General features: G+C 53.5%; 2 protein-coding genes across 2 annotated transcripts; both read left to right on the top strand.

Moving 5' to 3' along the window:
• Nucleotides 1-228: 228 nt before the first annotated feature.
• RBM7 (RNA binding motif protein 7) lies at nucleotides 229-2,347 on the top strand. Its single transcript, XM_004176684.6, has 5 exons — nucleotides 229-393; nucleotides 569-731; nucleotides 1,223-1,325; nucleotides 1,516-1,582; nucleotides 1,836-2,347. Exons 1-5 carry the CDS (start codon nucleotides 298-300, stop codon nucleotides 2,223-2,225), a joined length of 819 nt encoding a protein of 272 aa, XP_004176732.4. The 5' UTR covers nucleotides 229-297; the 3' UTR covers nucleotides 2,226-2,347.
• Nucleotides 2,348-3,035: 688 nt separating this feature from the next.
• REXO2 (RNA exonuclease 2) lies at nucleotides 3,036-7,757 on the top strand. The gene is made up of 7 exons (XM_002189518.7): nucleotides 3,036-3,194; nucleotides 3,289-3,372; nucleotides 3,679-3,756; nucleotides 5,412-5,523; nucleotides 6,058-6,166; nucleotides 6,372-6,425; nucleotides 7,336-7,757. Exons 1-7 carry the CDS (start codon nucleotides 3,063-3,065, stop codon nucleotides 7,463-7,465), a joined length of 699 nt encoding a protein of 232 aa, XP_002189554.6. The 5' UTR covers nucleotides 3,036-3,062; the 3' UTR covers nucleotides 7,466-7,757.
• The last annotated feature ends 19,750 nt before the right edge of the window (nucleotides 7,758-27,507 follow it).

Here is a 27,507-nt window from a genome sequence, read left to right as displayed (position 1 = left end):
CGTTCCCCCGTTCCCATTCCTGTTCCCATTCCCATTCCCGTTCCCATTCCCGTTCCCGTTTCCATTTCCCCGTTCCCGTTCCCATTCCCCCGTTCCCATTCCCGTTCCCATTCCCCCGTTCCCGTTCTCATTCCCGTTCCCATTTCCCCATTCCCATTTCCCCGTTCCCGTCCCTCTGGCCCCGCCCCTGCCGGAAGGGGCGGCCGCGGTCTGACGTAACGGTGACGTCACGCCGAGCCCCGCGCGGGGCGGGGGAGCAGCGGCGGGGCGCGCGCGCGCTCAGATCCCGGCGCGGCCATGGGGGCAGCGGCGGCCGAGGCGAACCGGACGCTGTTCGTGGGGAACCTGGACCCCAAGGTCACCGAGGAGCTCATCTTCGAGCTCTTCCACCAGGTACGCCCGGCGCCCGCGCGGTCTGTACCGGGGGAGGGCGCGGCTGGAGGGCCGCGGCCGCCATGGCCAGCGGGGCTACGGCGGCCGCCGCGGGACACGGTTCGGCGCGGCGCACGTGCTCGGCGGCGGCCGCTCCCTCCCGGTGTTTGCTTAACCCCTTCGCTCCCGGTGCCAGGCGGGCCCCGTGATCACCGTGAAGATCCCGAAGGACCGGGATGGACGGCCCAAGCAGTTCGCCTTCGTCAATTTCAAGCACGAGGAGTCGGTGCCCTACGGGCTGCGGCTGCTCAACGGGATCAAGCTGTACGGGCGGCCCATGCGCATCCAGTTCCGATCAGGTACCGCAGGGTCTTCACCACTTTTCTAGAGGGAACGGGAGCTGCTGCCAGCCGCCCTAGCCTGTAGCAGTCATGGTTATTTGGGTAAATTGCAGGAGCCTCTCACCAGGGGTCTCCCATCTGCCAGCTCTGCTCCTGTCCCTCACGGCTGAGCCTTCTCTGTGGGTTCTTACTGGTTATTCCTGCAGCACCTTTAAGACCTCTTCTAAATCATCACATGAGCATTAAAAATTGTATTTGATAGTGGTTAAATGAGGCACACTGGCTACAATATCTCTGCCCTTTCAGGTGGGAATTAAGGCAGTTGCAGTGCTTTATTTTGGTAACTGGACCATGTGCTTTTGCTGATCACTGATGAAACTTGAGACCAAATTAAATATGTGGAAACTTGAGAGCCAATTCAAAATGGGTTGATTTTCTGCAAGTTCACTTCACACCCGAGTTCCTTAACTGGTATTTGTGGGTCTCCTGAAATATTTGTCTCTCCCCAGGGAGCAGCCATGCAGCCCAGGATATCAATCCATCCTGTTCCCAGCTCGGATCTGCTGGCACCAGCCCTCCCGGGATGCCTCATCCAGCATCCAACTGCAGCAGGTACGAGTCTCGCCAGCACGGGAGTGTGGAGTGCAGACAGACATTGCACGGTTCACTGTGTTCCTGGCTACTTCCAAGTGCAGTTTGGCACTTCCTTCCTGTGGAGGGAACGCCAGTGGGATGCAGATGCCCCTCGGAGTGCAGCAGTTGTGTGTTTAAGGCTGAAACTGCTGATGTGTTTTCCCTGCAGGTATGAGAGGGTTCCAGATGGCATGGCTGCACTGGGGTACCCGCCGAGCCTGCAGAGACAAGCGGTGGTACGTGCACACACTCAGGGGCTCAGCTTGTGGGAGCATACTTTTGGAGTGCTGGAACCACAGTTCCAGAAGATTGGAAGCTCCTGGGACAGAGGGGGCCGGCTGGGAGGGCTCTGGGCTGTGGGTGACACAGAGGTTCTGTTCCGTTCTGGAATTTGCAGCGTGGGTTAGCGGCCAGCCCGGGTTTGGTTCAGGCACTCCGGCGGGCAGCGAGCGTGCCCAAGCGAGTGTCCCTCTCCCTCTTTCCTTCCAGATGAACAGTGCGGCTCGGCAGCAGCCCCAGTTCGGGGGCAAGTACGAGCAGCCCGGCTTTGCCTCTCCCGGCTACCCCCACTCCTTCCACGCGCTGCCGGGCTCCCCGGGGCCGCGGCGGCCGGAGGGGCCGGCGCTGCGCAAGGCCCGGCTGGGCGCCCACCCCTACTCCCCGGACAGCCGCCACTTCGGCCGCGAGCGCTTCGGCGACCCCGACTACGGCCGCGGCAAGCGCGACGAGTACGGCTTCGAGGAGCGGGGCCACGAGGCCGAGCACCACTACCGGGGCGGGCGCGAGGAGCACTACGACGACCGGCACCGCGACAGCTGGAGCTACGAGTACCGCAGGGAGAGCTACAGAGAGCCCAAGTGGCACTCGGCGCGGCATTGATGGACTCGAGGGCAAAGAAATGTTGTTTCTCACTCAGTACATGTATAAACCCCCCCCCAAAAAACCTCAGTGTAGTCACCTTTCAGTGTTTTTAAAAATACCAGCAGTGCAGTCCTGCCAAACTCTGGTCTCAGTATTAAATGTGTTAACGCACACTTCAGAGCTTTTCACGGGCTAAGAAAGCCGTGGTGAAGTCTTGGAGAAGCCACCACTCTGTCCTTGTGTCACAGATAAGTGCTGTTGGTATTGTTTTAGGAGAAAGGAACATCTGTGTCAGATGGAAGGGTCTGGTGTTTTAAGCAGAGCTTTGGTGGGACAGATGCTGCCTGGCATCTGCAACATTCCTCATGTTCTTTTTTTATACAGTCACAGAATCACACATTGCTCTGGGTTGGTAGCTACCTTAAAGACCACCTCACTCCAACCCCCTGCCACAAGCAGGGACACCTTCCATTGCACCAGGCTGCTCAGAGCCCCATCCAACCTGGCCCGGAATGCTTCCAGTGATGGAGCATCCACAATTTCCATGGGTAACAGTACCTAAGCACCCTACACTTTTCCTGATATGTAATTTAAACCTACTCTGAATCCATTCCCTGTTGTCCATTTGAAATATTACAACATTGTCTTGGAGAACATTAAAAGTCTCCCTGGGGAAAGCCCCTGGTGAACCTCCGCCTTTGAGGCCGGGGCAGCGGAGCTGCTCCGTGGCACCCGTGACGGAGGAGGGCCGCGGACTACCGCGGACTACATTTCCCAGCAGCCCTTGCGGCGCATTCGACCCCCGTGGAGCCCGGCGGCGGCGTGGGGGCCGCCGGGATCTGTAGTGCGGCGGCTATGCTGGGCGGCGGCCGCGCCGGCCTGGGCCGCCTGCGGATCAGCGCCGGGCGGTTGTGGCGGGGCCGGCGGAGGGCGGCGGCCATGGCCGGCGGCGACATGGGGCAGCGCATGGTCTGGGTGGACCTGGAGGTGCGGGGCGGCGTTGCGGGGCGCGGGGAAGGAGCGGGCGGGACGGGGGGCGCGGGTCCCCGGGCGCGCTGACGCTGCCGCTCGCCCCTGGCAGATGACGGGCCTGGACGTGGAGAAGGACCAGATCCTGGAGATGGCGTGTCTGATCACCGACTGCGACCTCAACGTGCTGGCCGAGGTGAGCCGCGCGGGGCCCCGCGGGCACTCCAGGGACAAAGGAACGCCGGGCGGCCCCGGCCCCGGCCCCGGCCCCGGCCCCGGCCCCGGCCCCGGCCCCGGCCCCGGCCCCGGCCCCGGCCCCGGCTCGGGCCGCGTGGGAGCGGCACCGGAGCGCGGACCTGCGTCACGCCGCGCCGAGTGTCTCCGGGCTGGCACTGCTCCGTGCTCCGTGCTCCGTGCTCCGTGCTCCGTGCTCGGGACCGAACTTTGACGTGCTTCGAAACTTGTCTTCCCATTACCTTTTGTGCTCTCCTGTCCCCGACAGGGCCCGAACCTGATCATCAACCAGCCCGACGAGCTGCTGGAGAGCATGTCCGAGTGGTGCAAGGAGCACCACGGCAAGGTAAAACGCTGCTGTGCCTGGGCCGCGCTGAGAGGGACATGAATTCCGAGGGATCGGTGTAATTCTGAGAGATCGGCTACCCTGGGCTGTCATTCCGAGGGACTGGCTGCACTGGGGTGTAATTCTGAGAGATCAGCAGCAGTGAGGCTGCCCTGGGAGGGTTGGAGCAGGCAGCGGGGCCAGAACGGGATCTTCGCTCAGGGATGTGCCACTGGCTCGCATCTCCCAAGGCAGGGGCTCAGCCTCCTTTCTCCCAGTGGGAGGCTGGGAGTTGGGGTTTCATTCCTTGGTCCTCTCACAGAGCTGCTGGCCACCTCCTGCCTCTGTGGCACGCTGGTGTAGGCTGGGTTGGGTTCAGATCTGACAGCTCCTCCTGCTGAAGCCTTGCATAAAATAATTCAAAATAATTCCAGGGGGGAAGGGGAGGTGAAGCTTGAATGCCTGAGTAAGAACAGGTGCAGGATCGGTGCAGAACAGTCCAGAGCCAGTCAAATGCAGATTTCTTCCTGTGGACTCTGGTGCATGTGGGATTTACCAGGCCTGTAAACACTGGGCTTTTGCCTGTCCCCTCAGTGCTGTAAGCCTTGTGGATTTTTTCAGTGAAAGCTTCACTTTTGCAGCAAGAGATTATTTTTAGTTCTTTGGGCCACCAAAGAAAGGTTCCTCCTTGCCAGCAGCAAGAGAGCAAATGGATTTTCCAGTCCCTGATGATGAATTGAAATTGAAGTTAGTTTTCAATTAAGGGCTGAAGTTTTAAGACATCCATAACCCCCCTTCTTCTACCTTCGGCATCTTGCTCTCCCTGGGAAGAATTAGCAAGAGTTTGGGAAATGAATATTAATTTACTGTGGTGGGTGCTTTTCCCTGCCCCAGTCGAGGATTCCAGCTCAGCTTCAGCTCGGGAGTGGAGATGGTAGCATGTGTCCTTGCTGCTCCTGAGGAGCTACTTATTTTTAATTGACTAAGAGAAGAGAAGCAATTAGAATATAGATGAAAATGCTGCCACATAATGAATTTTTTAACCACCACTTGGATCTGTCAAGTAGATTTTTGCTGCACAGTCGTGGAAATATATAGTGTAGCCAGATGGAAATAAATCACTGAGAACACTTGGAGAGGATTTGACATTTAGCTATTGAAAAAAAAAAAAAAAAGGAACTTTCCTGATTTATAGGAATCTTGATAAACCCTGAAGGCAGGATCCTGTTTATTTGTGTTCACTGCTACCTGCTGCTCCCTGCTGGGGAGGTGAGTGCCTCTCCTGAAACGGGGATATGAAGGGATGTAGCGCTCTCCTGGCTCAAGGATGTGCAGGTGGGTAAACAACGCCTCACATCTTGGGAACTGAAAAGAACTCTGAGCAAAGAAATCCAAAAAAGGGAAGGAAAAAGTCCCAAACCCCCCAGGAAGGTCAGTGCTGTCAGGACTGTTTACCTGCCTTGGTTTTCCTTCCCAAGCAGGAGGTCCCTGGGGAGAGTAAAGGCTGGGGGTGTCCCAGAGAACAGATACGGAGTTCAGGAGGCACCTGAGGAACAAACAGCACTCCAGGGGTTGACCTTTCACTGCGGAGCTAAACATTTACTTGAGAACTGGAGCATTTCTGGCAGTGCCTGTGACAGGGTGTTTCTGATTTATGACTTGGCTCTTTTTTGCAGTCTGGCCTGACTAAGGCTGTGAAGGAGAGTAAAATCTCGCTGCAGCAGGCAGAGTACGAGTTCCTGTCCTTCGTGCGGCAGCAGACACCCCCGGGGCTCTGTCCTCTCGCAGGTGAGGCATCTTTGTTCTGCACTACAACACACCATCCATCCTGCGCTCCCTGCGGGATGAAACACCCGCTGGCACGTGCCAGGGCTGGGCTCCTGTTCCGTGCTCTGTCCTTCCCTCCCTGGTATCCAACCAAGGGCCGAGTAAGGATCTTCCAGGTGTCCTGTTACCCAGAACTGCTTTCAGAATTTCATATATGATCTTGGGACAGGTGCTGAGTGAAATGAATACCAATGGCCACTTTCACTTGGCAAAAAACCCGATGTTGTTATAATTCTTTGATATTTGTCTGTGTGACACAAATTGAGGGAGTAGTAACTGGGGAATTACTAGAGGTATTAGTATTAAACCCTGTGTGATCCTGCAATGAAAATCTGACAAACCTTTACAATCATATTTGCTAGAAAATGGGATAAATGAGCTGCTTGTGAATGGCTTCTCTTCCCCTGTGATCTCTCCCAGCTCGCTCCGCCTGCTGCTCGTTTCCATGTTGCTCTGTAGCATCTTTGAAGAAACATCTTGTTTGTGTCTTTGTAGGTAACTCTGTTCATGCAGATAAGAAATTCCTTGACAAATACATGCCGCAGTTCATGAGGCACCTTCATTACAGGATCATTGATGTGAGCACTGTCAAGGAACTTTGCAGGTGAATGTTCCCCCAGTTAAGTGGTTTCAAAGATAACCTGGGGGTGCTGGGGGCAGATCACAGCAGGGGGACTCGCAGGGCTGTGGCTTCCCCGGGTGTCAGTGAAGCCAAGGTTCCTTCACCAAGTGTAACAAACCCGCAGCAGCCACCAGACGTGGCTTTGAATCCCAGTTTTGTTTCTAAGTGGCAGTTTTTCTGCTCACAGGCGCTGGTATCCAGAGGAGTACGAGTTTGCACCAAAGAAGGCGGCTTCTCACAGGTGAGCTTTGTGCCTCTGCCACTGACAGAGCAGGGCTTGTCCTGCAGAGAGCTCTGCTCTCTTGAGCAGGATATGGGGCTCCCTGTGAATTCCAGCACCCATGGATGATGCAGGTGGAGATGGTGTGCTTCTGCACCCTGTCAGATATTTGAATTCTCCTGTCCAAATCCTAGATGGTGTAGGGAAAGGGCTTATTAAAATGCAGAGAACCAGAAGTTTCCTCAGCCCTTCTGATTCACTCTGCTCCTCAAAGTGCATGTTTGTTTGCCATGCAATCAATCAGTCAGTGGGGGTTATCTGCCCTTCCTTTGGGCAGAGGTGGTCACAGAAACACAAACATTTGAGAAGTGTGAATGGGGGGTAAGAGTCCTGCTCCTGCCCGTTTCCTGAGCTTGGAATGTGCCAGAGGGGTGGCGGGAAGGAGCCAGGGAACCTCTGTGGCTCCACTCTGATGTGCCTGTGCTGGGCAGGAGGGAGGCTCTGGTGCACACAGAGGAGGAGGAGGAGGGCTGGCTGTCGCAGAGGTCCTGGCTGAAGTGGTGGTTATGTGCTGCTGCATGGAGCTGAGCCCTGAGCATGCCCTGGCTGGAGCTGGGCAGCTCTCTGGAGCCCTGTCCCTTCCCTGGGTTGAATTGTTTCTGACAGTGATGCTGTGACCCTGCTGGTTTCCACAGCTGTGTCCTGGGCTGACATAAATCGATAAGCCGTGTGGTACTCCCTGGCACGTTGACACCATTGGACTTTTATTCCTTCCCTGAGACAATGAGTGTTATTTTCATTCCTGACAGATGCACCTTCCATGTACATCAGTTTGGTTTCCTGCAGCCTGGAAGTTTTCAGCAGCATTGGGATGTAGGCATAGCTGGAGATGTACCCAGGCTCTTTGAAACCCTCCTTAATTCTCTTTCAGAGCACTTGATGACATCAGGGAAAGCATCAAAGAACTCCAGTTCTACAGAGACCACATCTTTAAGAGGAAAACGGATGAGAAGAAAAGGAAACTGATTGAGAACGGGGAAAGTGATAAAGCTGCCAGCTGATTTCCCCTCCCGCCACAGCAGCCTGTAGCACACACTAGATGCGTCTCCTGGTTTTTTTTCGTTTGCCAGTCTCTTGGGAAGCTGCACCCTGGGTTACCTTGTTTCTTACCAGCTGTTCAATGCAGACAGAAGCCTGAGTTGCTGCTGCTTTTCAGTTTGAGCGGGGAATCAGCACGCTGGGCCTCAGCAGCGCCCGGGTTCGGATGTTCTAGGTAAAACACGCTGTTTGATACTCCTTGCACCTGGTTTGAGGTGCAGTCTTTCACGACACAATAAAACAGGTCAGTTGAAAGATGGTGGTTTTGGACAGCCTTTCTTTGGTGCTCGCCACGCTGCTCCTGGCCTCCCCTGGGCCGTCCTGGAGCGGGAGCTGCTGGCCCATAAACCAGAGGGTGTAATGGAGCGCAGGGTGTGCGGCTCCCAGGCATGTTTTTATTATGGGCATTAATAATAATGGCCATCCAGGGCTTCTCAATCCTGCTGATTGCTGGAACACCTGCTCTGCCAGCCCTGGGAATGATTGTTATTGCAGAGAGGCCGTTAAAATGGTTAATGGGGCAAATAAATGAGTGAGTCTGTGAAATGTCTCTCTCTTCTGTCACCAACTCCCAGGTACGTTGGCAATTCCAGAGAGATTTGTTTTCTGTGTGGGCAGGCTTGGTGCTGAGGGACATCCCTGCAGAGGGTTATCCACCACAGCCAGCAGCTGCAGGGATGCCTATCCAGCCTCTGGGGCCCTGGGATGGCACCGTGTTGGAGCCGAGGACACAGAGTTCACCCTTGTTCCAGCAGCTCCCTGGACCCACATCACGGCCACGTGCCCCCAGAATTCACTTTGTCTTCCATTTCCATGTTGTTAGTTTTCTCCCCTTCTCTTGACTTCTTTCTGACCTACTTCTCCTGCTTTTCATATTTTATTCCTTGTTAAGATGCTTTTGTTTTTCTTGAAACATTTTTTTAAGGAAAATATGCCACCTGTGTTTATACATTTTTAAATATTGTTCATTTGTGCTTCTGAAGTAACGGCGCCGTATGGAGGATTTTTATCTCATCTCCCTGTGTTATGCAATAGCATTCGTGGCTTTCTGTGCTGGCATCATTTGAAGTTCCAATTTAGTACAGATTTGTCACGCACTTGGGAGAGCACAGATAAGCCCCACCAAAGCGGGTGTTATTTTGGGCTGGAAACAGTTCCCTTCTGCAGCAGGGGCTGCGGAGAGGGAACAGCAAGGACCCCCTGGCTTTGCACCCTTCCCTTCTGTAGGAGCACTTACACCAGTTGTTTCTGTGCTCTGAAAGCATCACACAGTCATGGAGGTTCCAGATACAGCGATGCAAATAACTCTCTTTTTGGGCGTGGTAGCTAAAAGAATTCCTCAAAGGCAAATTCAGAGCGTGCCTGGGTCCTTTGGCTGCACCCTTTAGCGCTCGTGGATGTCTCCTGGACCGAGGGGTTTAACAGCACATTAAAGCTGCAACTGCAGCAGGAGTTTGTGCTCCTGTTTGGAACAGGAATCCCCACAGCTCCAGTGCTGCCAGCATGGAGAGTTCCCGTGTGCAAACTCCTTCCAGACATGAGCCATTTGAGCCTCCCACGATGGCAAAAAGAGCAACCAGTTATCCCTCCCTCCTTCCCTCCCTCTCTCCATCTTTTCTCTGCCCTTCCCTGCACCTCTCATTCTCTCCATCAATCCACACTGCACTATTTGGGCACAAACCACAGAAATCAGGAAAAATACCAGCTCATGCTACACTTTTGCCCAGCTTCAGTGCAGTCTGCTTCTGTTCTCTTGTTTTAGAGAAATCCTCCTGCTCCCAGGCACAGCTGCTGGCTCCACCACAATGGGCCAGAGGAACTTCTGCCCTCTGGCAGCTGCAGACAGACAACATCAACCGTATGAAGGCAGGGGATTGAACAGTGACCCTCAAGCAACATCCCCCCAGTCGCTGGGGCTGAGCTGGATGCTCGGAGGTGGCAGGGATGTGCTGGGGACACTGCTCAGCCCACCCTGGCACCGCTGCCAGTGCTGCCCTGGGAGCTGCCGGGTGCAGCTGCATTGGCTCAAGGTCGGCTGCAGAGCGCCTGGAATAGAAAACCTTCAGACACCATTTTTGTCTCTTTTTTCCCTCCCACTGCCGCTGATGATACCCTTTTACTGGAATAACTCTCTCCTGCTGACAGATAAGCTTTTAGGATACTGAAATCTCTGTGACACTTTAAGTGCCCTAAATAACAAAACAAGGACATGCAAGATTACCCTGCGACTACTCCGTAAAACACAACTTGTCAGAAGTTGCCACAGCCACCCAGGCCCCACGAGGACAGGGCACCCGGACCCAGGACTGTCCTTCCAGCAGGAGAGCGAGCGGAACAGTGTGAGCAGAGGAAAGAGAGGGGAAGGGGCCAAACGGGTTAGTGTGAGCGAGAGCCTCCCAGGCCAGGGGACGGAGGGTCCCTCTGGAATCAGGGACTGGTCTCTCTGCCGCTGCCCACTGATGGATGGATCCAAATGGCCACAAATTGCCGGGTGCTGCAGCGATGCTTTATCCCCGTGCCGGAGGAGCCGCCAGCAGCAGCGCGGTGCCACGTGCGGGGCACGGGCTGTCAGTCAAATGCCAAGGCAGGGAGAGGTGACAGTGAGATCCATTCCCCAGCACTAACAGCAGCGGTGAGAGGAGCATAAATGGGTGTGATGATGCTGTGATAGGGCCTAGCAGACACCATATTTCAGAGAAGAAAACAATTATCTGGTGAGTCAAGTGGCACCTACTGACCCCTCAGCTCTGGCCACTGAGGGCAGGTTACAGACTGCAAATCCTTCTGCTTACCAGGCTTTGGTGTTTACCCTCAAAACCCCCTTTTCTTGGAAGTCTGTTCTGAAAAACCATGCAGCCTGTGTGAGGGCACAGCTGGGGAAACTGCCTGGCACCTTCCCCAGAGTGCTCTCCTGCACTGCACTTGCCAGGGAATTAAACTGGTGTCTGCTCCCGACCCGACAGACACGACCGGAGGGAGGATCACGCTCTCCAAACTTTGCAGAAGGGAAATGAAGCACAGAGAGATGAAGTGACCTCCTTAAGGTCGCATGGGGAATTTGTAGCAGAGCCAAGAACTGATCTGAGATCTCCAGGGTCCTCATCTACTTCTTCCACTGTAAGATATTCCTTCCACTTTCCCTCCAGCCAAGTTAAAAATAAAACTGAGTTTCACGTCCCTTTGGCTGCAACGTGACTCCAGAGCAGCAGTCTGGTCTGTGAGCTGTCAGGGCTGCAGCACCAAAGGGCCTGCCTGGCTCTCTGCACTGCCCAGTCTTTTGGGGGATGGCTGCATGCATGGGTATATATTTGTGTGCACATATATTAGTTATGTGGCACTTTCTGCCTCACAATTAAATGGAGCCTCTTCATAGGCCCTTTGAAGCAATCTCTGTCGGTTCAGAGAAACTTTCATCACCAGCCAGTGCTTTGCGGTGCTTTTCTCATTGCTCCTGCCAGTCAGAATGAAACTGCTCACAACGACAGCGAAGTGGCTCTGGATTCCCAGTGCCATCACACACACAAAGCCAGCCCTTTCTTGGAGGGGAGATGCCTGCAGTGGTACCTGCAGCGAGCCCTCAGCATGTCCCGAGGGCTGGGCAGCAGCGTGGCAGGCTCCCCTGCTGTCCTCGCTGTCCACTCGATGTTTGTATCCCCTCAATGCCCCCACGAGTCCTCCAACCTGTTGCCTGCTTCCATTTTCTGTGCTCTGCTCACCAACCCCCTGACAGGAGCTGCCTTTTGCGGCAGGGAGACCCAGGGCCGGTGGCACCTTCCCTGCCAGGGCTGTCTGCAGTGCCCTTGCCTTTCCCTGCGCGAGTTTTGACACTCAGCCCGCTGCTCGTTAACAGCCCGTAAACATCCCCCGGCCCGTTCTCCGGGGCTGCCGTTCCCGGCGGCAGCGCTGCTGTTGCTGCAGTCGGTCTTGTGGTGTCTCCCGAGCACCGGGAGCTGCGAGCGGCGGAGCGGGAGGAGCAGCGGCTCCGGGGAGCGTGGGGATGGAGCCGGGACCCGCGTGGGGATGGAGCCGGGACCCGCGTGGGGATGGAGCCGGGCCAGCGTGGGGATAGAGCCGGGGCAGCGTGGGATGGAGCCGGGACCCGCGTGGGGATGGAGCCGGGCCAGCGTGGGGATAGAGCCGGGGCAGCGTGGGATGGAGCCGGGACCCGCGTGGGGATGGAGCCGGGGCCAGGGCCAGCGTGGGGATGGAGCCGGGACCAGCGTGGGATGGAGCCGGGACCGGCGTGGGGATGGAGCCGGGGCCAGCGTGGGGATGGAGCCGGGGCCAGCGTGGGGATGGAGCCGGGGCCAGCGTGGGATGGAGCCGGGACCGGCGTGGGGATGGAGCCGGGGCCAGATGGGGATGGAGCCGGGGCAGCGTGGGGATGCAGCCGGAGCCGGGACCAGCGTGGGGATGGAGCCGGGGCCGGCGTGGGGATGGAGCCGGGGCCAGGGCCAGCGTGGGGATGGAGCCGGGGCCGGAGTGGGGATGTGCACGGAGCCCACGGGTCCCTTGGGCAGCTCTGTTTTCACTGCTCGTGCAGTCAGAGGGAGGTCTGAAGGGTACCAGCTACCTCTCTAGGCATAATCCCTTGTTTCCACAGGGAAGAAGAGTTTTCTGCAGGAATTAGAATGTTTGTTCTTTGTTTCCAGGGAGGACAAGGAGGGAGAAGCCCTGGCTGAATGCCCCTGTTGGTATCTGTGTAAGCCCAGGACATGTGTCAGCACAGAGTCCCACCTCTCTGATTCCCCAGGATTGGTGTCACACCTTGGTGCTGTCACTCTGTCCTTCTGCCCCACCTCGGGCCGTGTCCAGGGCAGCAGTGCAGTTTGGGATGATGTTTTTGGTCTGGGAGCCTCTGCAGGGACAGGCTGGCTGCGCCCAGAGGAAGGTACCAGCTGAGGCCCAAGCCCACAGCTCCACAGCCCCTGGAGAAGTGGGCTCCACAGGGAATCCTCTCCCCAGCCCAGGCTCTCGAGCACCCACCAGCAAAACGGACAGGCAGCCCTGCAGGCTCCGGGCCAGCCTGTGCCACCAGAGTGGGGCTGATAAACCCCCCAGCCAGAACAAACCGTGAGAAGGAAAGGAAAGGAAAGGAGGGGAATGCGTTCCTGGCATGAATGGCTGCACGGCTCCGAGCAGGAGAGCTGCATGCACCGCATGCACCGTGGAGAAAGGACCCTGCTCTCCTGCTTCTGACCACACCATGTCCTGGCTCACTGCAATGGATCCGCTTTCATGTCGGGCAGCAAAAATGTGAATAATGTGTTCTGGGACAATTATTTCCCTTTCCAGAGGGACAAAGTGACTGTCTTGAGGTCTTTTCCGTGTCCACTGCTGTGTGCTCTAATTGCCCCAAGATGCTCTACCTGAAGAGAGCCTTAATACATAATTATATACCATTAGCAATGAGAATAACATGACAACTGCTTTGGATAATCATGGAGAGCACTGTTCCTGCCAGTCTCCTAGCTACCACAGCACACACGTATTGGGCTCAATTTGTACAAGAGGGCATTTTGGAAGAATTATCTGAAGCTGGAAATAAGAACAGCAGACACACAGTCCTGGTTTCATGGGACTCAGATGGAAACCAATGGGGAAATTCACTGCAAAGGCAAATCAACTAGTAGGATTTTTAATTTTTTAAACCCACCCTAATTAAAAGCAGAGGTAGCATAGCCCAAAGGATGCCTTCAGAAGACTGCAGATGCTCTCTGCCTGAAGATCGTGTGATATCTGGTGTTGATTTAAAGACTCTGGGAAGCTGCACTGCCATCCCTAGGTAAACTCTTCCCATGTTTTATGACTATGCTGCTAAGAATTTGTCCCATATTTCTTGCCTGAATTTGTCTTACTTTCATTCCTAACCACTAAGGATCATTTTGCCTTTCCCTGTCCCTCTATCCAGCCACATGCCATCAGGATTTCCCTCTTCCTGGGCAGGCATGGCACTGTCAGCACACCTCATACCTTTGCTTCTCTTCTTCCTGATTTCCAGAGCTGTGCATCCCCATTTTCTAGAAATCAACCTTACAACTCCAGTGTGTAAACCCCACTTAATTGCTGTGGGGACGTGCTCAAGTCTTTCTTCTAAAACTGAAATCATCTTTCTTGCCTGAAGCACCACAGCAACTCCTGGCTCCCATCTCAGCCTCCCCCAGGCTCCCTGCTTTGTCCTCCCCACAGCAAGACCAGGTTTTAATCCATCACAACAGCAAGAATCATGCCATCCCACTGCCCTGGGACACTGGAGGTTGCTGGAAGTTGCTGTTCCCCACGCTGCTGCTGTGAGCTGCAGGACTGGGTGCTCCCTGCTGGGGGACGGTGCTGGTGCTTCCCCTGAGAACGGAGCCCATGGCAGCGAGCTGCCCCCATCTCCTCCCTGCCCAGTGCGTGGTCCAGCTTGGCCCTGGTGTGCTGCAGGATGCCACTCGCTCCCTCATGCTCCCCCAGCTCTTCCCTTTGACGTGTTTTTCAGCCTGAAGGACAGCGCTGTCAACCTGTCCCTGGAGAATGAAGAAAAGCAAACAGGAACCTTGGGAGGTGCTCCGAGTGCCAAGGACGAGGCTGGCTGCTGCCAAGGTCACAGGCATGAGGATATTCATCTTCATTCCTCACCACCACCATACAGCCTTAGCCGGGGAGAATCGAGCTGCTTCCGGCTGCACGTGTTTAAAGGATGAGGGAGCACAGGATGGTTCAAGAGGAGATTGCTTCATAAGACAATGGCTGAGCTGATAATGCCAGCTAAAGTCGGGCCACTGGGGACCTCTTACAATTTTAAGATCCAATCAACTTTAAAATATTACTGTCTCAGGCAGGCGACAAGTCTTGGAGCAGAAAACAAGTGATCCTGTTTTATTTACGGAGGAAAAGATGTTCTCCCTGTCCTCACCCACATATTGAAATATTAATGGTGTTTGTCTGCGTAGCTGTGTTAACACCACATTTCCAGAGCTCAATCTATAAAAGCTCTGCTTAAAACACTTAATGCCATGATGCTGGCTGCCCGGGAGAAGTGGAGAGCAGGGGTGCAGAGGGCAGGGGCAGCAAGGACAGGAAGAAATGCCTCAGGGACAGGCTGCAGTCAGAAAGGTCTGTATCTTAATCCCCCTCTCTTTCCAGTGAAGCCTCTGGCTCCATCACCTTCCTGGTGGCCACATGTCACTGCTCTGGAGCAGCTCATCCAGCCTTTCCACTCAGCCAGTCACATTGAGACTGTGACCTTGGGTTAGGAACTCCAAAACTTTCAGGTGCATCTGACCTCACTCACCCCTTGTAGGTGCCATCCAGCAATTACACAAATTCCTGCAAAGTTCAAGCCTCGCCTGCAGGAACTGAGCTTGGGAGCAGTCCCCCAGCAGCAGCCATGCTCTGGTGTCTGGGCTGGTCATGCTGCAGCCCTGCCCACGCTCCCTACCTGCTGGGATGCTGACAGAGAGCCTGGGAGCTCCTGCAGCCAGTCTGAGCGCTGGGTACGGCTGCTGCTGTCTGGGAAGAGCTTGCTTGACACATCATCACTCTGCCTTAGCCTGTGGCCACAGCGGGATGGCAGCAGTGAGGACTGCATTATACATTTTATCATAAACACAAAAGCAACAACTACCACAGATTCTTAGTAAAAATGTGTCTCTGGCGCCCGTGCAGAGCGTGAGTTAAACATTGCACCATCAAGCAATTTGCAGCGCCTGCACATGCGATCGTGCAAACGTCCCCAAAGTGCCCCACGGAAAAGTCAATAACATCAATAAAATCAACAACAAATAAAAGCAGCCTGGCTCAGCAGCAAGCTCTGTTCACAGGGAACATCTCAGAGACCTTTTGAACAGGCTTAGTGTGAGAAGCATCCCCATATTTGGGGAGGACGGGCGCTCTCCTCCCTGAGGGCAGCTGCTGTGACAATTACCATCCAAGGACAGGAGCCACGGCATCGCCCTGTGCCCACTCTGCAGCGCAGCAGCCTTCAGATGGCCAGCAGGGCACTGCCTTCCGCATGCCACGAGCATCCCTGGCACCTCTAACAGCACCCAGTCATCCCAGGCATCTCCAGGAGCTATCATGATAGAAGCAATAGGTAAGAGCCATTTTTGCAACCTACTGCCCTTTGTTGGGATATAAAAGAGCTCTCCCAAAACTCTTATCCCCTCCTGTGTTGCCTGACACTGCCCTCCTCTTCCCACCTGCCAGGACCTGTGCTCTAAGTCATGCACCTTCTTTTATTATGTGCCCATTCATCCATCCCTGAAATTCACATTCCTCTTCCTTTATGAAGAATTAACTTGTTGGAGCTGATTTATGAAGACTGGCAGGCACCTGTGCTGGAGCAGGGCTCTAATACGTTCATCATGAAGTCCTGTAGTTATTCCTAAAAGAGCTCATGTTAATGCCTCACATTAAAATTCATACTTTATTTTTACATAACTAGATGACTCTCTGCAATCTTTAAGATATGCCCTTCAGAACCTGGATTTCTTCTTTTTTTTAAATTTCTTTTTTTGTGAGGGATTGAAGCTGCGTGGTGACAGCTTCTCATAAACACGGGGTGGCATTGGCGCAGGGTGGCAGGGCACGTGCCTGCTGCATGTTGTGTGCCTCAGGTGTGACTGACAGCGAGGACTCGCCAAGGGACATCCTCCGTCAAACGGAACTCGCTTTTGTCAGCGCAGCACAGAACCATTTCCTTAAGAACATAACCTTTCCCAAGCTCCTTTTGCTAACAGGGCCAGCTTGCACTGCAAAAGCAGCAGGTTGAGCTCTGGAAGAGCGTACAATACGCGAGGGGCGAGCGGAGCTGGAGCGCGGGGGAGCAGCTCCCAGGGAGCCTTTGGTGTGAGCCGGCTTGCGGAGGAAGTGATGGGCATGAAAGAAGAGCTGCAGGGAGCACAGGCCTGAATTGTTTGCCCTTTCAATCCAGTGTGTTTCATTCCCTGGTAGAAACAAATCTACTGTAACCCACTAAATTTGGCACAAGTTCAGCTCAAAATATAATTGCCCTCAAAACGCAGCTGGCCAAACTCAAGCCTGGCCTCACATCCCCCATTTTCCTGACACGTCTCCCTGTGGGTGCCAAACACACCTGAGGGATGACCAAGGACCCTCGGCAGTGTGGGGACAGGGGCTGCTGGCAGCCCCACAGGGCTCCCCCCTGCCCACGCAGCTCAGAGCCAGCCCTGCGGGAAGGCGTTGGTGGGAACAAAGCACCGCGAGCGAACAACCGGCTCCAGCATTCTGCTGCGGATCATAATTGACCACTGAAAGCCTGAGCTACAGTTCTAATTTGATAGGACTGTAATAAATTGTGTTTCCTGCTCTCAGATGCAGAGAGAGAAAGAAAAGGAGTGGGAAAGTTAATCTGGATGTTTTTTTCACATCACTGCAGCAGAAAAACTTCACCCCTTGTTATTGTTTATGTTCAGAGCAGACTGCTGTGTTGGAAACACACACGGATGATCCCTGCCCCAAAGAAGGTCTGTCCTCAGCCAGGCAGATACAGAGGCCATCTGTGGCACAGCTGTGGCACAACTTTTGGCCTTCTCTGAGGGATGTGGGGCTTGGAGGAGCTGAGCAGTCAGGATGGCTCTGAGCAGGAGCAGCCACGCTAAGTGTGCCACTGGCACTGGCCACCATCCAGGCCATCAGGGAGCGAGTGGATATCTTAATCCTGCTCCCACCCTGGATCTGATCCAAGACAGACTGAAGTCAGTGGAAATCTTCCCGTTGCTGCCCTGGGCTTTCAGCCAGACGGGCAGTGGCGTATGGAGTTCCTGGGACACGAGACAGAAAGACAGACGGAAAGCCCCAGCAGAGCTGCTCTGTGGCTCCCGTGTGAATGCACAAGTAGGTTTTGCTGCAAAGAGAACATGAAGCCCTTAATAGGACTGCCACTGCCCAGTGGGGAGCACTGGAAAACTTTCCCTTGGGATCCTGGCATTGCTCAGCACAGCAAGTTCCTCTGGGAATCCTTGCAGTTTGCCCCTAACCCACACCCTCTGCCCAGGGCTGTCACCCAGCTCAGCTCTCTGGGCCAGGACAAGCCACAATCCCACAGTGCCCACAGCCAGCAGCACTGCCAGGACAGATCTGCTCTCACTTATTTATTTGCTTTTGCGGGGCGGTGCAGAAGATGACAGCTCATAAACTGCCTGCCAGCGCCCTCCCTTCCCGTGTCCTTTGAAGCGCTGCTAACCGCTGGCTTTGAACCCGCTCTGTTTATTGTGCGCCGCAAAGCTCACGCCTGCCACTGACATAAATTATAGAGCAGGAGTAGACAGAAAAGGAGGAAGATAATGCAAAATGCCCTCCCAAGTAACTTTGCTAATTAAACCAGCTCTGAAGCCTTCCCAAACACCCCCATGTTATGACAAGATGAACAGCACATTCCACTGAAACTATTAAATTTATATTGTGTAGATAAAGTTCAAATGAGACCATTGTTGGTCGAGAGCTGAAAATGAGCCAGCATATACCCAGGGGGGCAAGAAGCCCATTGGCATCTTGGCTTGTACCAGCAATATTGTGGCCATCGGGACCAGGACAGTGACTGTAACCATGTGCTCAGCCCTAGTGAGGCCGTGCCTTGAATGCTGGGGTCAGTTTTGGACCTCTCACAACAAGAAGGATACTGCAGTGCTGGAAAGACACTGTCCCAGAGAAGGGCAGGGGAGATGGGAGCACAGTGGGGACATTGCAGTGCTGGGTTAAAGGTTAGACTTGATCTTAAAGGTCATTTACAACCCAAACAATTCTCTGAGTCTACGATTTACTTCCCATTACCCTTATGCCAAAGGCAGCAATCCTTTGGGACATCCTCAAGGAAGAGGGATCCCTCTGAGCCCAGGGCATTTCTCCTCCTGCCACGCTCTCTCCAGGACACCCACAGCACAGAGCTCCTGGGTTAGAGCAGCAACACCAAGGCTTCAGGCTGTGCCAGCCCAGCATGTGAAATGGGAACTCACCATCCTAACAAGAATAATATTCCTTGCAGAGGTTCGTGCGCTGCTGCAATTGAGTTATGAAACACCAGGAGGATCAGGTGGACTTTGCAGGAGCTGCTCTTCTCTTGGAGCACTTTTTCATTGTCTTGAGCTAAAATAACCTTTCAGAAAGCAGGAGCAGCATCCTCCTCCCCCTCAGCCCTCCAGTCACTGTCCTTCGCTGAACATTGATTTTTGCAATGCTCCTCATTTTTCCTGCTCTGGAAATGAATATGACTATGTATTTCTGCAGAGATGGTAGAGAAGAGACAGCAAAGGCAGAGATGTCTGCATGACCATGAGGTCAAACTGGTCCAGCTTTTGGGAGTCCTTAGAAGAGGCTTCAAGCTGCCCTGTGTCAGGCACTTTAAATTCAAGACATTGATAGCTGAAAAACCAGGCTTCTCAGTGCTGAAGGAGAAAAGTCTGACCCTGTGCCAAGGAGCACTGGCTGAGGAGCCCCGTGGTGGGGTGACATTGACTTGCCCCCTTTAACTCATCATTTGTGGGTGATTGTATTGCATTGATGGGGAGCCATCATTTGCCACTGTATGACTAATTAGCCACCAGGCCCCTGGAGCCTTCTAGCTGCTATTTTAAATCACTATTCCCTCTAAGCAAACAGTATCAGATAGAAGCAACTTCCATTCCCTAAATAAGGCATGGCAAGAGCTTTCACTCCACGGAGGGATCTAAGCCTGAGCTGGGGCTGCTGTCGGAGGCTCAGAGATTTTTGGACACGGGTGGGCACACTCATACCACACCAACCTCAACACGGCCCCACTCAGCCTGAGAAGCAACAATGGAAAGAAGAGACTCTGAAGAAAAAAAGGCAACTTCTGCCTCCAGGTCTGCATCCCGCAGTCCCTGAGCACAGGGTAAGTTCTGCCGGGGGAAGCATTTCCATCCAGCTGCTGCACTGACAGCTGCAGGAGGGCTGGAAAGGCTTTGGGTGGAGCTCTGCATGTTTACCACTATTTATCCTTTTTATTTTCCTGGTTCCAAAGGCTCTGGGTACTGAACAGTCCTTGTGCAAGGCGGAGCACACGCACGATAAAGCAGATTTCTCCCAAAAACATAAAAGTGAAAAAAAATAATAGAGATAACAGATACATTATCGCTGGATGAGGGCTCACCCTAAACAGTTATCTATAACTACACAGTGATTTAATTCCAGACCCAAATGATGAACTGACAAATTTCACGGCCCAGTTTCTATTCTGGAGCCGCCCCCCTGCTTGCTGAAGCTCATTTTCTGGGGGAGGTTTTGGAGGAAAATGAGTTCTTCCCCCTCAGATCTCCCCGGGGAGCGCTCACACGATGCAATTGCTCACTCGCAGCATCCCCGACACAGAAGCACAAACAGCGACATTTCCAATATCAAACGGGGAGCGGAGGGGACTTGCTAAGATCAAGCTCTGCTCTGATCTAACTTGCATCTTGCCAGTTTAAAATCTTAATTGAAATGCTACTTGAAAGCCTCCTGAGCACAAGCAGGGAAGATAAACCCAGGCAGCCGGCCTGAATGCCAAAGCACGGGGAAGGAAAGCCAAAGTGCTGTTTTTTCCTGAAAATACCATTTTGAGCTGCCTGTTGCTGACAGAGGTATGACATGTTCCTTCTCCAGAGAGGGACAGGAGAGAGAGGAAAATCATCTTCCAATCTCAGTGTAAGTAGTAAGTATCAGCCGGGCTGCAGCGCCTGTTTGCCTGCTGCCTCCCTGGGAAGTTTGGGAAGAGGGAGGGGAAGGAGAGAAGGCAGAGAGCACCACGGCTGGCAAAGCTGGGCCTGAAGGTCTCTCTGCCCACACCAGCTCCATGGAAGCCAGCCCAGCTTTCAGCCAGGCAGCTCTTCCATGTGGGACAGAGGGTGCGGGAAGCCCCCCAAACTGGCCAGAAACCCACTCACTGTTAATTACACTGTGCAACTGCTGCTACATGTGACTATTTGTTTTAGTATTTCTATTTTATACATTGCAACACTCTGATTTTGTTTGGAGCTACAGAACCGCCTTGAAAAAGAACTATTGCTCAGCAGCAATAGTGGAGCGAGTGTGACCGGAGCACTGAGCATGGCAAGGACCACTGCAAGGCCACGGCAGCCCGGCTGCTGCTTTTTTAGTGATTTGGTTATTTTGGGCACAGCAGACAAACCGTTTGTTCATTTGGGAACAACAGAGCTTAAAAACAAACGCGGTGTTAAAAGCAGGGAGCTCAAAGCTGGGCTTTCATCTGCAGGCTGCGGTGCGGCTTTGATGGGGCCGGGAGAAGAGCTCTGTTCTCAGGGGGATAATAATTATGGTTTTGGCTTTGAGAAGTCCGGTGGGTTGGATCTTCACAGGCTCTCAGTGCTCCCCTCCCCGCCTCCTCGCATTTCGACTTCAAAGCAGAAGGGAAGAAGCCCCGAATAGCATCATTTTGTTGATCAAAACCCGGCACTAAACATCGGCCCCGATGAAGAAACCAGAGAGGAGCTTTTCATTAGCGACAGATGAAAATGACACCTCGCCTGGGCTCGGCCGCAGCCGCTCCATCCCGGACAGGATGGTTCAGCGGTGGTTCAGGGATGGTTCAGGGATGTTTCAGAGATGTTTCAGGGATGTCTCAGTGGCCGAGGATCCGCGCACTTCCCCGGCTGCGTGCGCGGGCAGAGTACTTTGCTCAGGGCACCAGCATTTAGAAGAAAATGGTTTTCTTTCATCTGTCCAAGTAAATCTCTTTCGAACACTTGTGAGCCTGATTGCTGCCAATTTCCGCCGCTGAATGCAGCCATTCGGAGGGAAGGCATTAGGACTAAGAGATACTCATAACATTTCAAATGAAGCAGTTTTTTCCTTTTTTCCCCATCCCACCTCGGGCTGTGTCTCTTTCACCATTTGGGTATTCATTCTTTGAGAACAAGAGATATTTCTCCACTTGGGCCCTCTCCTATGCAGTCCCTGCCCAGACACGAAGGCACTTCTGCTTGGAGGGATGAGTCCCCTTTGCAGCTGGGTGCCATATAAATATATAAATATACATACATACATATATGTATTTATATATAAATAGATAAATATAGAATCACAGGGGGGTTTGGGTGAGAAGAACCTTAAAGCTGATCTCATTCCACCCCCTGCCATGGGAGGGACACCTTCCAATATCCCAGTTTGCTCCAAGCCCTGTCCAGCCTGTCCTTGGGCTCTCCAGAGCTGGGGTAGCCACAGCTGCTCTGGGCAACCGCCTGGTGCCCACACGGTGGGATGAGCGCAGGACATGGGGGTTTCTGGGCTGTGCACATGTCCAGCTCCTGCCTAGCCTCTCATCCAGCAGCTCACCCCAGTTTTTCTTGGCAGGACTGCTCTCCATCCCATCACCCTAGGTTGTACGGATACCAGCGGGTTACCCTGGCCCCGGTGCAGCATCAGCCTTGTTAGACCTCATGAGATTCCCATGGGCCACTGCTTGACCGTGCACTGTACTTTAGATACTGACATGTATGTATTGAGAGAGAGCAGAGGACTTGGAGCATCTCCCCGTGGTGCTGTGCGGAGCCGCAGCCGCTCGGGGTGTGTACCAGCGCCAGGCTACAACCATTTTCCACTCATCATTCTGTGCCTGAATATTGCCACACATATGTTATGAAAAATTACCCGCTGCTCAGAGAGCTCCGAGATACAATAAGATTCACATCAACATTAATGAACCCCTGTCTCTCTTGTGAGAGAAAGCTAATGTAATAACAGCGTTATATTCGGCAAACAAATGCTTGAGACAATTTTTTTTAAGCACCAGACAGTAAACAGGACTGAAAATATCCTCATGAATTACAAGAGTCTAAAATCCTCTACTGAGAAATTAATTTAATAGCAGTAAATACTAGAACAATTTCCCCCATGTGAAAAGCCACCGCCACATTCAGTTAAAAAGCTTCATTTAAGCAGCACGTGGGCACCCACGGGGGCAGGGAAATGTATTTCATCACCTAATGGTCCTTTGGAAAAGGCTTTGTCCCTCCTGCACTGGAACTTGGTGATGGATGTGTCTTCCCCCGTGAAAGATCAGGGAAAGGAAGAAGGAGAGAATGAGCTGGAGAGACTCAGAAGGAGAAAAACACCAAAACAACCTAACAATTCCAACCTAACAATTCAGGAACAAACTCGGGTTCAGGGGAATTCTTAAAGTTTAGCCTCCCTGACCAAAAACCAGACATTTCCAGGCAGCTCCCACGTTCATCCGCTGCAGAAGAAAGGGAGCGTGGCACCAGGGTTGGTAATTCCCATTGATTTTTGGATGAGGCTTCGTACCCTGGAGGGGCCTCGTCTCTGAGAAGCAGCATCTGCCCAGATCGCCGATCAGCGCCGGCCTCCTCTGGCCATAATGAGATCTGGGAGCGGCTGGAGGAGCCGGCGCCGGCCTTTGGGGAGCAAACGGGCTTTGGAAGGAATTATGGTAATCAGAGTAGCCTTCTCCCCCCATCTGTTCAGCTGTTATTCCGGGAAAAATTAATAGGTCCAAGGATGGATCCGATCATAATGACAATCTGGTCTGCACAGCAGGAGGTTTTATAAAGGAGCCGAACTGCGGCTCATTGAAAACACTTAAAGTAATTAGTTACAGGGCTACTCGCTTTCTTTCCTTTTAATAGTAATAATGGTTATTAATGTTTACAAATTACAGCGCCCTGCTGCAAATGAAAGAATGGCTGGAGCGGTTGCCCGGGGAAAAGGAGCGCTCCGAAATTCAGCCTGCGCGCTCCCTTGGAGACGGAGCCTCTCTCCCCCAGCCCATGGTGCCTCTGCAGACCCGCTCCCTCTGCCAGCTGTGGGCATGCCATGACCAGCACTCACAGATACCAGTTGGTTCCAAGCCCAAACAGGGGTTTGGCACCGAGGGGTGACCCTGTGGCCACCCCTTGCCAGCGGGCAGCCTGGTCTCACGTGCCAAGCACCAGGAAAGGCAGGGAGAGAATTGCTCTGATGATAAATATGTAGGAGAAGCTCAAATCAACCTGAACTTTAGGAAAGAAGAAAGATAATTAAAATATAAATAGACATGTTTGTTTCAAAGATTGATGGCAAGCACTCGATTCAGCCTGAAGATTAATCAGGGAAGTATAATTATGCCTTTGCACAAAAACCCCTGTTAAGCCCCCTCCCTGCCCCAAACAGCAGAGGAAGGAGGCGGGCAATGCTGCCAAACTACAATGAGGCTGAAGGACAGTCCCCCAGCATAGGAACACTGACATGCAAGGGCGACACCTCTGCTCCACTCCATGGCTTTGACAGCAGCTTCTCTCATTTCCCCAGAAATGCTTCATTTGCACACTGGGAAACCCCAGCGTGGGATTTCCTTCCATCCCCATCCCCTCTCACACCACCAAAGCTGTTTGTGGGGATGCAAGGTGTTATCCCAGCAAGAAGACCTTTTCTCTTTTCTTCCCCTTTCCTTGCAGTCCCCGCAGATTCTCCAAGGACATTTCAAGTTGTAATTATGATGCTAAACGTGATTACCCAAGCTGGTATGACCGGCTCATCATGCGGGGGGCGCTGCTCAGTGAAGCTTCTCGGTAACCCCATTACAGCCCGGGGCTCTGGGGGCAGAGGGGAGGTGGGTGTAGCACCACGAGCCTCACACTCCTCCCCACCAGGGCTCACTCGGCCCGGCCAAGGCGGGAGATTGATTTGCGGGGAGCCACGCTCGCGTGTCTCAAGCCATGTGTGACGAGCACAAAGATTTGTTTGACATCTTTTCCACGCAAGGTCAAGTTGTACTCTGCTGCTGCTGACTCAGGCACTGGGGATGCTGCTGAGCTCCTGCGAGGGTGGGCTGCTGTCTCAGCATGCCCAGCCACCAAAGACACTCTTTCCCTCTATGTCACTTACAGCTGTGCAACATCAGCCCAGCTGATCTTGTCAGGTGGGCACCTTGGCAGCAGTGCATGGAGCATTCCATGCATTCCTGCTCCCACCAGCACCCTCTCCTCCAGACTGTTCAGTGCTTCCCCTGGCATTTGGTCACCCAGCTGTGTTTGCTCAGAACTGGGGTCTGTCTGGAGTCCTTTGAACAAGCCATCAGAGCACTGTGCCAAATGGAAACACAAGACAAGGAAATTCTATGCAAGAGGCAAATGTCTGAACAGCCTTCAAGTCGCTGTCTGTTAGTGGCTCTCGCTCTGAGGCTGTTTTGCTGCCCCAGGCTGTGCATCAGACTCGCCCCATGGGTCTCTCATTTACTGGCAGGTCCAAGGTCCCAAGGGAGCTCCCATCACAAGGCAAAGCACGTTCTCAGCTCCTTGCATGTGCCAGCTGGGAGATGGGTCTCTGCTCTTCACATTATTTACTTTTTATAGACAAAGCTGTGACCCTGGACTCCTTTTTAAAGCTTATCTATCATGTACTCCTCTCGCTCTCAGCATCATGCTGAGAGGAGGGTGGTGTGTGGAGGGATGCAGGATTTATCCTGCGGCATCAGCCTGAGGATGGAGCTGGCACCCCCCGCCCTTTCCCGTGCAGGCAGCAGTGGGACCAAGGTCCCCACACCCTCTCTACACAATGCAGGGGATGAGCAAACAGAAAGCAAGGGATAGTGGGAATTTTTATATGGGAATCAAAAAGAACAAGCTGTCATTGACTGCTGAGCGAAGTCAGGGTGCCTTGAGTGCAGCACATCGAGTGCTTTATTTAGAGTACCTGGAGAGAGAACAGGTAAAATAACTGAGTTCAGGGATGAGGCCACGATTCCCCTGGCTTCGGAGAGCTGAGGCTCTCCATATGAGAGGTCAGAGTGATTTTCGTGAATCAGAGTAGTGGTGACAGATGCTCTCCTCTCAGCTGGAAAAAGAGGACTGGAAAAGCTCTATCCCCCCTTTTTAAAGCACTTCTCCACCTCTAGGAGAGCCCACGTCATTCCTGGGCCTTCAGCACTCACACCACACCCTGATGGGACCCCTGAGGGGTGGCTGCTGGAAAGAGGGGGCTGCAGTGCTCCCCTCCTCTCCTGCTGCCTCTGTGGTGCCGGGTCTGGATGTGATGGGGCATCATTATTCACACACACACACACACAATATATCTAAATATACAAATATATAAATATATAAATATACACACACAGTGGCAATGTGACAGGCAGCTCCTACGCCAAACAGAGGGCGAGCAGTTCCCCCTCCACCCACACTGAGACACCAGCTCTAATCTGTCACTGTCTTCTCCTCTTTCATCTCTGACCAGACCTTGGAGCCGCTCTGTCTCTGCAAAGAACGGGACAGAAATGCTGCAGGGTCCCGAGGCAGATGCTTTCTTTGGTCTCTTCCTCTCCACGCACAAGGATGTTGGAAAACAAAGTTAGACATAAAATCCCCTAAATTATTTGATGAAGAAAAAGGCCTGAGTGTGTGCCAGGCGGCTTTTAGGGGAGAGGGGAGAGAGGCAGCCCAAAAGCTACTGCTGAGCATATTAAAGAATGGCATTATCAAGTGGAACAGACAAGACATGTATATAATGCATAAGTAGTGTTTGCTGCTTCTCCAAACAACTCATAGATCACCAGGACACCAGCTCCTAGGAAGAGCAGAAAGGAAAAGAGAGAGGAATGCACGATAGCATCAGAAGAGACGTGTGTGCTGCTGAGGAAAGGAAAAAGCCCCAGCCAAAGCCCAGGATCTGGACAGGGATTGGCAGTGCCTACAGGTCTGGGGAGACCTGGAAGGAACTGGCACTCAGAAACCCACTATCCCCACGTCAGACTGAGCTGTCCTCTGCCTGCCAGCATGGGTGTCCCCAGTGCCACCCCTGAGTGATGAATGGGGCCTGACAGGGCAGCATCAATCTGCTGATGGAGTGACCTTCAGCCATGCAGGCATGTTTTCAACAACTCATAAGCGTAAGGAAGGTTCATTTGTGTTCTCATTTAGCATATTAAAAGGGTGTTATTGCTACAAACCAGAAGCCTAAATGAGCCCCTGGTTGCAGCTTTGGATAGGCTTTAGACTAAAGGTGCAGGGCAGTGATTAACAGTGGCACAAAACATTTATGCTTCACAAATGAGGCCAGACATGCTGTCCCTCACGGTGAGCGGTGGAAGGGCTGCAATGAAGCTGGGCAGAGCAGAGGCAGAAGGCATTTGGGAGCACACATGGCTGTGGTGGCTCTGGACTGGGTCCCCCCATTTCCATGATCCAGCTGTTTGGACAAGCTGCTGTTCACAAATGCAAAGGCTCAGCGTGTGCCCCAGAACCTGAGGAGCCGTCCTGCTCCTTCTGCCTTTACCAGGGTCTTTGTACTCCTGGCAGATTTGTAAGACCCCCTTTGTCAATAAAAGGGTTGTGCAATTTCATCTCCTGCCTCCTGCTCTGAGCTGTGAACCTTTCCCTTGTGCTACTTCTGTGACAAGAAGGGGAGAAAGGAGATGGAAAGGTCCTGCTGGTGCAGCCTAGCAGGGAAATGAGACAGTTATTATCTGTGGGCTGAGATGCTGCTCGCAGGCCGCCGGGCTGTCTGACAGGAGGTGACCAGAGGTGGCTGTCCCAGCTCGTGCCACTTCAGAACGTGCTGGCACCTCTGGCTCCCCTCCCTGCTCGAACACAAGGGCACCACAGCAGCAGAGCCTTGGGAAGCTCCTGCCGTGGAGAAATCAGTCACTTTAATTACCCCTTGCACTGCATTTATCTCCATGAAAGGTCCCTGGCTCCTTCAGCGCTGACTGGCAGGGGGAGCAGGAAGGAGCAGCGATGATCTATCTGTTTATTTATTTCAGTGCCATTGGCACAGAACGGGGGCCTCCTGCACCCCAGGCTTTTCCTACGGCTCACGAGTTTGCAGACCCTGCTGCCCGCACACACAGAGGGGAGGAATGCCCCGGGGCCCAGCAGGGGTGGGCTGGGGTGGGCACATCTGGCAGCGGGGCTGTGCCTGTCCCCGGGCACCGCTGGCTGCGCCAGCCCAGCAGCTGAGAAGCGCTTTCTGCTGTGACAGGGCTTTTTCTGTGATTGACCCCAATTACAGGAGCCGGCCCGCACGGGCCGAGCGCGTCACTGCTGTCAGCCCAGCAGCT

Source organism: Taeniopygia guttata, chromosome 24 (genome assembly GCF_048771995.1).
Source record: "Taeniopygia guttata chromosome 24, bTaeGut7.mat, whole genome shotgun sequence".
In the NCBI taxonomy this organism is placed as follows: Eukaryota; Metazoa; Chordata; class Aves; order Passeriformes; family Estrildidae; genus Taeniopygia; species Taeniopygia guttata.
This window is presented reverse-complemented; position numbering and strand designations above follow the sequence as displayed.

Excerpts from the sequence above, each read along its gene's own strand:
- REXO2 (XM_002189518.7), top strand. The coding sequence starts at position 3,063 with ATGCTGGGCGGCGGCCGCGCCGGCCTGGGCCGCCTGCGGATCAGCGCC. Across the intron at positions 5,524-6,057 it reads GGGGCTCTGTCCTCTCGCAG|GTAACTCTGTTCATGCAGAT; the intron begins GTGAGGCATCTT and ends GTGTCTTTGTAG. Across the intron at positions 6,167-6,371 it reads ACTGTCAAGGAACTTTGCAG|GCGCTGGTATCCAGAGGAGT; the intron begins GTGAATGTTCCC and ends TTCTGCTCACAG.
- RBM7 (XM_004176684.6), top strand. The coding sequence starts at position 298 with ATGGGGGCAGCGGCGGCCGAGGCGAACCGGACGCTGTTCGTGGGGAAC. Across the intron at positions 1,326-1,515 it reads CCAGCATCCAACTGCAGCAG|GTATGAGAGGGTTCCAGATG; the intron begins GTACGAGTCTCG and ends TTTTCCCTGCAG. Across the intron at positions 1,583-1,835 it reads GCCTGCAGAGACAAGCGGTG|ATGAACAGTGCGGCTCGGCA; the intron begins GTACGTGCACAC and ends CTTTCCTTCCAG.